We start from the raw sequence: 13,659 nt of genomic DNA on the forward strand, positions 1-13,659 counted from the left end.
GGGGGGGAGAGCCACTCAACGACCCCATGGCAATTAAAAACAATTCTACAACAGCTCATAATCCAGGATCAAGTGGAGGTTTCTGCTTTGACTGTCCAGGCTCCCCCAAGCGGCCATGCCGCCCACTGTGGGAAATGTGGCCACAGAGCAGCAGCATCCCCAGTACCGGAACCTTCCAACTGCTAAGGTGGCTTCCTCTCCAGCTTCCAATGGAGCCAAACCACCAGCCTCTTATTCACCTATGCAGCTGCAATCTCCCAGGTCTCCCAAATGCCTCTACGCTGCGTCCTAGTATTGCTTTATCAAAGTCTGCTCCAGGAATATATTTCTACCCCACCCCGTCCCTGTGCCAGGCTCCCAAATTTTATCCAAAGTTAAGGTTGTGGCTCAGTGTGGCTCAATAGACTTAAATTCATGGAAAGCTGGCCAAAAAGTATGCTTTGAAAACAACACTTCAAAACCCACAATCTATGTGCATCACATGTATAAGAAGATGTCAGTGAACCGGCAGGGGCTGCTTTAAGACAAGTGGTTCTATGATTTGCTCCGTACAGTGTATATGGAAACACACAGCCTCTATCATTTACTACTATGCACAATTGAGTTAACATCTACCACGCTGAGTTGCTAAAACAGATCAGACCCAGGCCAGCAGCTACTCTTAAAGTAAGCCAGGCAAGGGGGAGGAGCAATTTCACTTAATGCAAGAATCCTCGCCCCTCCAGGAACTCCGTTCTCTCCCTCTCTCACACTGACCTCCTGGCACCCCTGCATTCTGGAGCTTCAACAGGACTCACCACCCTTCTCCACCACCCCCAGCCCCATGCCAGAAAGAAAAAGTAGATACGCACCTTAAAATCTGTATTATTGATATATTCAAATACCAAAGCTGGGGTCTTTGACTGCAAGAGAGAATATTAATGCTTTTTAAATACTCAAAGAATAAACACAATTTGCTTCTGCCAAAGTGGCCCATCCCCAAACCCCATGTACATGAAAAAAGGGATTTAATTCATCAGAAAGAACCTGACAAAAAAGCACTCTCTGGACATCATTTTTGGACGTCTGGGGGTTGTTGGAACCTAACTGGGGCTGGGGAGAGGGAGGAAGAGCTGAAAGAAACAAGGTCAGCCATGAGCTGATCAACTGCTAAAAATAGGTGACAGATCTTAGAGGCTCCCTTCACTTGTCAAGGGTTAACATTTTTCATAAAAAGCCCTTTTCCGGGAAAAACCAACATATTCTTTGAAAAACTTATGAAAAATGTCAACAAGCCTGGCGCATTATGTAAAGACCACCCTCTGGAGGGCTCGGACTTGCCAACCCAAAAGTAGGCACACATTTCCAGCCAGATGCATCTGACAGAATCACCCTGGGCCTTGGGAATATTTCATTCAATCATGCCGGGAGGGATAAGTCAGCATTTGAAATTATTGTCCTGGCCAGAGGACATCACAGCAATGTGCCACCTTGCGAAACAAGACATGTTCCTCTCGAATCATGTATATACTGAAAGTCCTATAATCTTTAATGCATGAGCTCTCACTTTCAATTTTTCCTTGTGTACATCCAGATTTTCAAATGTCAGGTTTATGTATGTGAGGTAAAAGAATGCTAATGGACAGTAATGAGATTTTTAAAATTGGGAGAAAAGGAAGAGCTTCAAAGGGATATATAAAAAAAGAATAGAAAGAGCATCATCTTGGAAATCTCAACAGCTGGCAAGTTCTGCTCAAGGAAAGCTACTGAGGAACTAGAACAAAGTATGTGCACGGAGATCTTTCCTGGGGCAACTTACAGCCCAGAGGCAAATCCAACAGCAGTCACGACCAAATGAATGCTCACCAGCCCCAGGCTGGAAGACACTGACACCACCAGCTCTCTCATGGGCCCTAGAGCAAGCCCACTCCCTGAAAAATAGGGTCAGGGCTTTTTGGATTTTTGTTTCCTTCAATTTACTGAGCTTATCTATCATGGGAAACACACGCACACACATTTTAAACAACACATCACAAAAATAGAAGACAGGTAACGCTAAGTTAATGTAAAGAAAAAAAAAAGTGGCCTAAAGATGTTCTTGGTATAATAAATACTAGCTCACCTGGGGGCGGGAGCCCTCTGGAATCCAGATTTTTATTTCGTGTTCTGTTAAATGGATCGCTTTCCTTTTTAATGCAAACTGCTTTCCAAGCAGAGGTTGACTGGGTTAGTCACCTTGGAGACCGACCTGAGCTGAGCAGGCTGGGGTATCTTTTTTAATGTCCATTACCATCTGACATACAACCAGGGTCTCAACAGGAAAACCTTTGTTCTTTAACCCAACACCATTGTTATCTTGGGCTTTCAGGGCTCTCCTCTTTATAACATGGACAGCAATGGCCACCCCCCCACCCACCATGGTAGTGGGGATTAAATGACATGCTACATGACAGACTCTCATAGTGCCTGGCACGTGGGGTAGTGCTCAGCGATTATTAGCTAGCATGAAGCTGTCTTTAGCCCACAGAAGCAAATACTCTCAAAGAAACAAAAACGATCATGGGAGAACCCTGAGGTAGCGCAAGTTGGAAAACAGAAAGGACCAAATTGGGGGTGGAGTCTTCAACCATGGCTAATCAATAAAACTTACGGTTAAGTTATTCCCTAAGGAGATGAAACAAAATTAAAAAGCACATCTAAAATAGCTAAGAGTTAAGCACTTTTTAATTAGCAGGACTATGATGAGTCCTAATGGTGGACGCTCAGTTAAGGACCAGCATGAGAAACAGCAGGACTGCTTCCTTAAGGGCTCGGGTTGTGACCTGCCAGCTACAACCTATGCCAGGGGTCAACATGGAGCTAGTCCACCAACGGTTATGGGATGCATCACAGAATGAAGTAACAAACCCAGAACAGGCTCCACAAAAGCAGTGATGGGGGGGTTACTATGACTTTCCAAACCATTCGGTAACAGAGACGAACACAAGCATCCTACATAGAATGACGAGGCGCTGTGTTTGATTCTCTCTCTCTGTGACACACACACACACTCCACTACCCCAAACACACACACACACACACACTCCACTACCCCAACCACCAGGCACCTACCACAGGGTCCTTTACAGTGTCAATCAGCTTAATGATATTTGTTCCACCACGAAGGTTCTCCAGAATCTTAACCTCTCGTTTTATCTTCTTTTTCTTCACTGGCTTAAATACACAAGAGTAATCAGAAGTGAGACTCCATTTGATGTTAATATAAAAATATATATAACTCTAAAACAATGTTAGCCAACTGAGTGGTTACTGTGCTATTTTGCACCATGGTGGGTTAAAGAGCATGTCAGTACTCGGAGGTAACGCAACCACGGTACATTGGGCTTGTCCATAAGAAACTTGAGTTAAACAACTACAGGCTCATAAAGGCTTTCTATCAGATCTTTACACAGCTACATTTAGGACACTTAAAATGTCTGCACACCCATGTCACTCTTTAAAAATAAAATGCTTGCTTACTAGACAGCTGCCCAATGGGAAATGCTGCAGCTCCGAGCAGCTGTATGCCATGCCCTCACACATGGAAAAACTGAAACAAAATGGTGAGACCCCTGCTCGCCCAGGAGTTACATATCATTTTTTTTTGTCCTCTGGGAGTTTAGACCAGCTCACCAACATCAAGTTACAAATGTGCTTCCCAGCTGCCAGCTCCCGTTTCCTGTTACCACTCCTGTTTCCTCAATCTCTATCTAGACTCTGCACTCAGCAGAGAGCCAGAAAGCGTCCTAACTAAGGTGACCAGATTTTAACATTGGTAAAGCGGGACACCATTGACTGGGGTGGGGGTGGGTTCCTGATTAAAAATTTGGTCTTCCTGTTCTGCCGCCATTCCCTAGCTTGTCGAACATTCTTTCCAAAAATCGGGACTTTTTTAAACGCTGCAGGACGTGGGACAAATTGTTAAAAAGCGGGACTGTCCCGCCAAAAGCGGGACGTCTGGTCACCTTCGTCCTAACGGATCTCAATCCAAAAGAGCCGATGGCCCAGCAAAGGAGAACACAGAGCCCTGATCTAGCAGTGATTGGAAACCTCTGCTCCCGGAGAACTTTGTGAGCTCCTTGATTGAAAGACTGAAGAACTCCATGAGAAACACTAGCATACGGTTACTTCTTGTCTTAAAGGGGTGAGTTTGAGGAGGATACATGTAGTTCTAGAAAGGGAAGGGCCTACTAGGCCAGCCAGCTGGGTTTTCTAAGCCCTGGGCAATAGCTGGACAGAGTCAGCACTTGAAAAATGGTGGCTTTGTTTCCAGACTTTTAGTTAATGTCAGCAGCACCTGAGCCGAACCTGCAGGAGCACGTTCAATCCTCACAAAAACCTACGCAGCAGATGCAGGGTTCAAATCTAGGTGGACAGGACTCCCCAGACTGCAACTTGAACCACCGTGCTTGCTCCCCATATGGGATGAAGAGAGAAATGGAGTATGGAAAATCCGCACCCTACCAGTAACAATGCTCCGACAGTGGGCTTCCCATGACATAACTCAGGACAAAAAAGCCCACTTGTGTAGGGGGTGCTGGGGGAGAGTGAAAGGGAGATATAACACACGTGTGTCAAAAAACACCATCATCTTTTGTTGAAAGATATAGCTTTGAACACGTAACAAAAAGGAGAGAGAACTATGAGCGCCACTTGCATCACCCTCAATAAAGGACTCAACTGGCACTAGACTCTGGCAGAGGGCCCTCCCTCTCATGCCCACTTGCCTGCTTTGTCAGGGCCCTAGGGAAGCAGGACTGGCTTTCCCAGCGCCCCTTACAAATGTACTCTTTTCTTCACAATTAATCGTCAGGTGCATGGAGTTGGTCCTGACTCCCGGTGACCTTATGTACACTAGAGCAAGACACCGCCCCGTCCTGCACCATCCTCTTAATTGTTCTCTGAGCCCAGCGTTACAGCCATTGTGTCAGTCTACCTTGTTGGCGGTCTTCCCCTTTGGTGCTTGCTTTTTGTTCAATGAAGCTGGGGCTCTTGTGTGAGGGCTGCACTATATAACTGGCCTCTAGGTTTCAAGCAATCAGCCCTCAAGGCACAGAGGTTAAGTGTTTAGCTGATTGGAGATTGGAGGTTGGAGGTTGAAGCCCACAAGGCTCTCCATGGAAGAAAACTGTGACAGCCACTTCGGTCAAGATGACAGCCTTGGCCACTCTATTGGGCAGTTCTCTGTCCCACAAGGCTGTTGTGAGTCAGAATCACCTCTATAACAGGTTCCCAAAACGTTAATATTGTGATACTAAGACTGATGAACTTTCCAAATTACAAAGCTATGTTAGTGATTCTAACAAGGAGTGGAGATTTTCTTTTGCTTTCAAGAACATTTTTAGTACAAATGGCAAAAATGCATAGAGGCTGTAGATTCCACCACCTGATGCATAATAGTAATAAGAGGAAAAAAGGAAGAATCTAGGAATGCCTGCAATTTACTTCCAAATACTTCTATGTATTTTTATCTAGGTATACATAAAAAGTCTGGCCAGAGTGCTCCTTAGAGGCAATATGGCAAAGCTGACATACTTCGGACATGTTGTCAAGAGACACGAGTCCCTGGAGAAGGACATCATGCTTGTTCAGAGGGGTGGGCGAGAAAGAAGGCCCCTAACGAGATGAACTGATAGAAAGGCTCTAACAATGGGTCTCGGGCATAGGGATAATTGTGAGGGTGGCACAGGACCGGGCAGTGTTTCGTTGTGTTGTGCATATGGGTTGTAGCTGACTTGATAGCACCCAAAAGCATGTACGCGCACGCACGTCTGTATATATATAAAACATTACAGTAGGAGAAATGGAACAGAAAAATGCAACTTTTCTGCAAGCATGAAATTGTGTCCAACAGTCGGAAGATTAAAAGCAGGTCATATTTGACCCATGAGCCAATGCTAGCAGATAATGCAGTGTCTTTCAATATAAGAAAATTCTAGAGCTGCCATCCACTCCTAGAAGCAGCTGTAGGGATGTAACAAAAACTCAAGACTGTCAGACACCCGCATACGCTGTCCCCAGCCCCTTCCTCTATTCCCACCAGTGAATTAGTATGGGATAACCTATCAAATAAGTAGTCCAATGGGCGCAATGGTTAAGTCCTCAGCTACAGCGGTTCGAATCCGGCCGGCAACTCCACGGGAGAAAGACCAGCTCTGCTCTCAGAAATATGACAACTGAGACAATCTAAGGGGTCAGTCCTATTCTGTTGCACAGGGTCCATCAGAGTCGAAATCGAAGACCCCTGTGGCAAACAAGAGAACCATGAAAGGAGTTGCTTTTATGACACTGCCCTTTAAAGAGCCTTGGTTCACTCTTCGGCTATTCAGCAACAGACCAGGCAGGCAAATCAGTACTGGACAAACCAGCTACAACGAAGGTGTCGTTCAGTCTGTCTAAAGCTAAGTTACAGAACTGAAGCAATTTTGCTGCTCAATTGTCCCTTGCCCCATGACTGCCCACACTAGCGGCTACTACAGCAGGACAATTCTGAGTGCCCAAGGAGGGCTCACAGCAGCCGGTGCCCTCATGACCCAACCAACGACTGAGAGACTGTGAGACAGAAAAATGACCTGCAGCCCAGCACACCCCCTCCACAGCACTGCACCTGTTCTTGGCCAGAGAGCCAGGCTCCAGCAGGTTAACTCTCTTTGGCCTCAGCTTAGGCCCCCGAAGCTGGGAGATGCTTGGCAGGTTAAGCCACAGTGACACCAAGGGAATGAAAGCTCAAAGTTCATTAGTCCAATTCGACAAAAGGAATTGGAAAGAAAAGCTAAGACTTACAAAGGACCAGGGCAAGTTACAAAATGACCTTCTCTCACCTCCCAAGGAGGACCCTGGGCATCATAAGGAATCTGAATCATGGTCTTCAGAAAGGAGGGTGCACTGCCTCTCTCTTGCCTTGGGCTGGCTCTCATTCACCAGCAGTTATGCAAAGCGGAGACAAGACCTGCATTTCCATGGCAATCCCACAATCCCTTGCAGGCTTAGAAAAACTCACTTCTACCAAAGCTGAAAGCTCGTTTATTCAAATTCAGAAAATGTGTTTAAAAGATTCAAAGGAAATCAGCTTAGCTGTTTTACAAGTAAGTCTGTTCTCTAACTCGACTAGATAAAATAGCAAAAGAGTTTAAAAAAAGAATTAAAAGGAAATTCAAGTATTAAATCAAGTTTTGGTAGCAACTTCTGGCATATACTTAAAGACACTACTAAGGAAGAAAAACAGTACAATTTTTCTTTGCATGAGCTCTGAAAATTTAAACCAAATAAAAATTCATTTTGACACGTTTCTATCCAGTTGGTGGCCAGTCCAGCTACCCTGGAGAAACCAATTCAAAGTAATCCGACAGTAAAGTGTTATTTCCCTTCCCAACATTTTATAATTAGAAAATAAAACACAAAATTTGGGGGCAGGATGCTGGTGAAAAGGTGATAAAGTCAGCAGTTTGTCCTGTTTATTTAACCAGGGCTGCTTAAAAAAAAAAAAAGCCAGATCTGAGGAGTTCAACTATAAACATTTAATTGTGATCGAAATTACAAACTTATGCCTAGTTAAAACATAAAAATTATGACCATTTAAATATCTTTCCAAATACAACTAAATCGATGATAATCAAAAACCAAAAAGCCCAAACTCACTGCCACTGAGTCAATTCGGACTCACAGGGCAGGATTGAACGGCCCCTCGGTGTGTTTTCAAGACTCTTAACTGGTATTTATAAGAGTATAAAGCCACATCTTCCTCCCAGCTGGTGGATTCCAACTGCTGGCCTATGGTTAGGAGCCCAACATTTAACCTGCCATGCCATCAAGTCTCCAAATGATAATCAAGACTGAGAAGTTTTAACTCTAGGGTTGATTTCACTCCACTCCCAAACCATTTGTGGCTGGCCTGCATACCATCAGCTACATGAACGATCACAACCTGCAATGGTCGACAGGAACACACAAGGATGGAGTAAGGAAAGCAGTTCAGCCAGGATAGCAGCATTTCTTTTATTACCATAGAAGTATCCCTAAAACCCACGGAAGCTGTCCTGAATGTAAACATACTACCCGGGCAACGTTTTCTTTGTTTATCTTTTACTCACAGCCAGACTTCTCTAATCTCTGAAATCCCATCTTTCCAATGCATGGTACACTCCTTAGGATAACTGTTTATTCTCATCATTGTAGAACAGCCCTTTCTGAGACCAGTGGGTCTGTCCTCTAAAATCAGTCACTTGGCCCAACTGTTTCCAAGCAGTGTTTTCAGGATATTTAATCTTCTGAGACAAAAGAACCATCAAGGCCACTTACACAGGGACCCTGAGGCACAGAGTTTAAGTATCTGCCCAAGATCCATTTCTCTGAATAGGAATTAACACCTAAATCCCAGCAGTCTACTTCCAGAGACCACCTTCCTTCAGGGAAGAAATAAAGCACTTCCATTCGTTCATCTACCTCAGCACCTCAACCTCACAAGCAATTCTCTCAAAAACCCAGCGAGTTAAGGCATACCCATTTTACAGATGAGAAAACAGAGTCATGGGCACAAATGGAGAAGTGGGTTTTACAAACCAAGTCGTCTTCTGGCCATTTATAGCTCTTTAATAAGAGTGGGCTTCAAAAACAGTGGAAAAGAGGAAATTAAGAAGATAATGGAATTCCTCCACAACATTTTTTTTGAAGGCCCTTGAACTCTATCACCAAATGATGTAACAGATTCTAAACTTAGGCTTAGAACTTTCCTCTCTACCCATAAAAAAGGTCCCTCTACCTCAAGGCTCGTTTTCATACAAGGCTCAGTGAACTCCTTAGTTGTGACCAACATGGCTAACGATCTGGCCAGTTATGACCAGACTTCAACATTACACATGCCCACTAACTTTTGGAAGCCGCCTTCTATGGGTTTAGTAAGGCTGCAAATCAAGAGTTAAGATTTCAGAAAAATGTGAGGGAGGAAGGGAAAAAAATGAGGAGCTGATACCAAAGACTCAAGTAGAAAGAAAATGTTTTGGAAATGATGATGGCAACAAAAGTATAAATGGATGTATGGACACAATGGATGTATGGATGGATTGTGATAAGAGCTTTATGAACCCCCAATAAAATGATTTTCAAAAAAGATTTCAGGTTTGCAGTTCACTCATAGAGAACCTCCCTCTGGGTCCCTAGAGAGCTCTAGATAGGCACCCATTTCACCCTTCAACCAGCCGCACACAACAGGCAAACATTCCCCTTCACAAGGTTAGCCGCAAATCATTACCAACAAATCAATTTCAGTCGACTTTTTAAATGACCGGGCATCCATCCTTTCAGCAGAGGCCACGTCCATTACATCAAAAATCCAACATGCCCAGGACATGTCTCAACTGTTTCTCACACCCATCAAGACTCTACGGAGCAGCTCTTTAAAATGGTTCACCCTATACCGTGTGATGCCGAGAAAGCGGTCTCCTCCTCCAGTGTCTTGGCATATGTAAAGAAAGATGGGGCTATCAGGCTTATAAGCCCCTCACGTTCTGTACGGTTTTCTCAGAAGTGGACAATTTATTCCTTCTAGTCTGTTCTTAGCCTGGAAACTCTGCTGAAACCTATTCACTTTAGGTGACCCTGCTGCTATCTGAAATACCAGGGACATAGCTCCCAGCATCACAGAAACCACCACAATATGACAAACTGACAACAGTGGTCTTAAGGACTGAGATGTAGCCCGACCCAAACCATGGTATTTTCAATTGTCGCACCTACATGTAAAAGTTACATATTGAATAAGGAAGGCTGAAGAATTCGATACATTTGAATTACAGTGCTGGCAAAGAATATGGAAAATACCACAGACTGCCAAAAGAACCCCCAAACCTGTCTTGAAAGTACAGCCAGAATGCTCCTAAGAGGCAAGGATGGGGAGACTTGCCGCATGTACTTTGGACATATTGCCAGGAAAGGCCAATCTCTGAAAAGGGACATCATGACATCATGCTTGGTAAAGGACAAGGGCAACGGAAAACAAAAAACAAAAAATGGAAGGCTCTCAATGAGATGGGCTGCCGCAGTGGCTGCAACAACGGCTCCAACAATTGTGCGGGTGGTGCAGGATTTCCTTCTGTTGTACACAGGGTCAGCTATGAGTCAGAATCGACTCGATGGCACCACACAACTACTACGTAAGATTCACTACCCTCACAATCTCGGCCCCACAATCACAGTATTAGAAACAGCAATCACTAATTTGTGTACAACTTTAAATTTTTCTATTTTTAGTATTAATACTTTAAATATTGTTTCAGCTACTTCTATACAATTCTGAAGACATCTGTAAAAAGCTAGAATTTCCCATCTTAGCCTCGCTTTGGGAAGATGATGCCTGGATGCACATGCCTAATTTAGTAACAGAGGGTACAGAGCCCTACCACTCAAAGTACAGAGGAGCAAACACCCTATCGGCACCTTGAAAACAACACCTAACATAACACACTCTATCTCCAGCTCTCTACCGTCACTCATAAAGATGTGCAATCCCATCTTTCAACACCACCTTCGGTCAGCACAAACCTCTACCAACAAATATGTTACACATGCTGCCAAAACGAATTCTCAAGCTCGAGAATTAATGCTTCAGAAAAATGGGTAGTAGCTGTTTATAAAATCAGTCTTAAACAGACAGCCTTACAGGGATGTTTCCAAGTCACTGATGTATGGTTCAAAACACCATGCATTTGCTTTTTAAAAATGGCCTGGCTCTTAACTTTGACTTAGGAAATAGCAAGCTGAATTGGTAGGCTCTCAAGGACTCCAAGCTCTGAAATCCACACACAGGTGCTTTCAAAATGCTGAAAGGTACCAGTGTATTTCAGTGTATGTGTTAGAGGTATTATAAAGGAAAGGAGGAACAGATTTTTTGAGATGAAACTCTAGGCATTGAAGGTGGCTCTCAGCCCTATTATCTAAACCCTTCCCATCTATTTCCTCATTTGTTTGCTTCTCTCTCCCCTCCAAATGATTTGTCAAAAAAACAGGAGCTCCCTGTTGGTAACTTTCAAGATTTTAGCCTCAGAATTTCACTGTAAAATCTTGCTCACCAATTTTCAAATCCCTAAAACCGCGTATACTGTTCAATCAAACAGTTGCAAATCTACTGATGAGAAGCAAACGGCCTCAAATTCCTCAGTGGAGTCTCCTCCAGCCACTCACATATTGGGAGGGTGGGGGGGAGAAATACACCCAACCCCCCCACACACCAAAAACCCCCTCAAAACAACAAAACCCATTGCCATTTAGTTGATTTCAACTCATAGCAACCCTAAAAACTGTCCAATGGGTCTTCCAAGACTGAAATTTGCCCAGGAGTGAACAGTCTCATGTTTGTCCCACCTAATTGGAAAGGACAGTTTAGAAACTGCTGACCAAAAAGACAAGTCTCCATCCTTAAAAATGTGCCCTGCCTCCTCCTTTCCTTATGTGTCATTTATCCCTTAAGTTCCCCAAAAGAGCACATTTTCCCTGGATTCCCACACAGTACGCACAACTGGAACTCCGGGAAGAACTTCATTTCCTCTGAGCAACCGAGGCACTAGTGCAGATATTGGTCTCAGCGTCAGCTATGTCAGGAGGGCAACATACCTCTGGATAAAGACCCCGCTCTTTTTAAAAAGAAATGACCTTTCACTGAGTTTAGTTTAGCCTGTCAAAACAAAACCACAAATGATGATAGCTTTAGTGGCTTCTCACTCAACTCTTACCTGTTAAGCAAGAACAAAATCGGGATAGAAAGCCATAGAGCTTTGAAAAAGAGAGCAAAGCAAGCCTGAAGTTTTCACCAATGGAAATGAGGTGGTCCAGGCTGTACCCGGCACAGAATCTGCAACAAAAATCCAACCAGACAAGACGTTCCATCATCAACTAGAGCATCAAGGGGCCTGGTTCTCAAGTTTCCTCCAGAACACTGCACCCAATGTTAAGGTCCTGCAATTCAATGTAAAATGAGCAGGATGGGGAAGGAAGCAGCAGTAAGACACAGGGGTTCTGGGCAAAGGTCACTGACACTCTTCTAGAGAATTTTCTTTGTGCCTAGGCGTTCCATTTGTATAATTAACCTAGAGTTTTCCATATGGGGTCCCCAAAACATATCTTGAAAACATCTAATGCAAGGAAAAACACCCCAGCAACTGACCCTGTCAAAGTTCCTTAGAAAGAGGACAAAAGACCAATATGATGCTTTCCTCCTAAATGAACATTCTCAGAGTTAGCCCAGACTTTACCGCTGTTCCTTCAAAAGGTCCCGGGAGGACGCTATGCAATTATTCTGAAAGGGCTGCCACTGCATATAAGTTTAGACATTTTTCTAGCATTGCTTTGGAGCCAGCAGCTGTCTTTTCTTAATGTACAGGAGTAGTCGCATGTGAAAATTTCCAATGCCAAGCTATGCCCTGTCTACTTCCGAGAAAAGATTCGAAGCAGCTGCTATTGAAAACATTTAGGCTTATTTACATGAAGGAATACATCAGGGGTCCTCAAACTTTTTAAACAGGGGGCCAGTTCACTGTCCCTCAGACCTGTTGGAGGGCAGGTCTATAGTTTTTTTTAAAAAAAACTATGAACAAATTCCTATGCACACTACACATATCTTATTTTGAAGTAAAAAAACGGGGAAAAACACCAGTGGGCCAGATAATATATCGTCTAGCTTCCCCAGGTGACCTCTCTGAGGAATATTTACACCTGAGTCATGAAAAAGGGCGAAGCGACTTCGTAGGTGAAGAGGTCGAATCCAATGACGCACCTTCCACATCACCTTGTCTCCAGTGGTTCTGGCGGCAGAGAGAAAGCCTGCCAGGGTCTGGCTCCTGCCACTCTCTCCTTTCAGCAGCAGCTCCGAGTTATGGAGCCCGCCTGACACTTTTCTCAACGATGATTTCTGATCAGCATGAACCTGGACCCTAAGTCAATAGGGATTACCCACACAGCTGCCCTAACACCTCCCCCAGAGGCACAAACTCTTACATTCCAAAAACCACCACCAAGTGGCCATACCGGAAACCACATACATGTCAAGTGCTCAGAGCATATTATTCTTGAGTCTTCTGAACCCTTCAATACACGCATGTACACACAGCAAATGTCCTAACCACCAATCAGGACTCAGCATCGATTCCAAGTATACCCTGTACCCCAAAGACCTCACAGCCATCAAGTCTATTCCAGCTCATAGGGACGCTACGAAGACTGAGAAGAACCATCCCTGAGAGATTCTGAGACTGTGGAAGGCCTCATCTTTTTCCAGAGAAGCGGCTGGTGGTTTTGAACTGCTGACCTCACAGCTCAATAGGCCAATGAGTAAGCCACTACACCACCAGTATACCCCGTAAAGCTAACAACCGATGGCTTGATACTTCTCACTCATTAAGGTATTCTTCATTCAAGAAATAACAAAACACTATCAAACTTAGGCAGCCATTGAAGGAGCTATTAAGACCGTTTTGTTCCGCTTATCATTTGGTAATAATGTACTTATTCAAATGCCAAGTTTACAGCCTCACAAACTCCTTCCACCCCTCCCGAAACCTTATCCCCAAAGAAGAAACAAGTGATTCTACACTGGGATGTTTCTCTCTACTTGGGCCTCAAAGTCCTCTTTGAAGTAGCTCCACTCCCCCCGTC

At 44.2% G+C, this 13,659-nt stretch overlaps 1 protein-coding gene across 1 annotated transcript in view; it reads right to left on the minus strand.

The window, feature by feature from the left end:
- Positions 1–13,659, minus strand: part of CSNK2A2 (casein kinase 2 alpha 2) — a 38,779-nt gene that overhangs the window by 24,424 nt on the left and 696 nt on the right. Inside the window, exons 2-3 of the mRNA XM_004704869.2 lie at positions 3,091–3,192; positions 852–902 (exon numbers count right to left, since the gene is read on the minus strand). Of these exons, the coding sequence (XP_004704926.2) occupies positions 852–902; positions 3,091–3,192 (153 nt within the window). The remainder of the gene's footprint in view (positions 1–851; positions 903–3,090; positions 3,193–13,659) is intronic.

The sequence above is a fragment of the Echinops telfairi genome, unplaced genomic scaffold, assembly GCF_000313985.2.
Source record: "Echinops telfairi isolate 266 unplaced genomic scaffold, ASM31398v2 ScPeMD7_2291;HRSCAF=2852, whole genome shotgun sequence".
NCBI classification, from domain to species: Eukaryota; Metazoa; Chordata; class Mammalia; order Afrosoricida; family Tenrecidae; genus Echinops; species Echinops telfairi.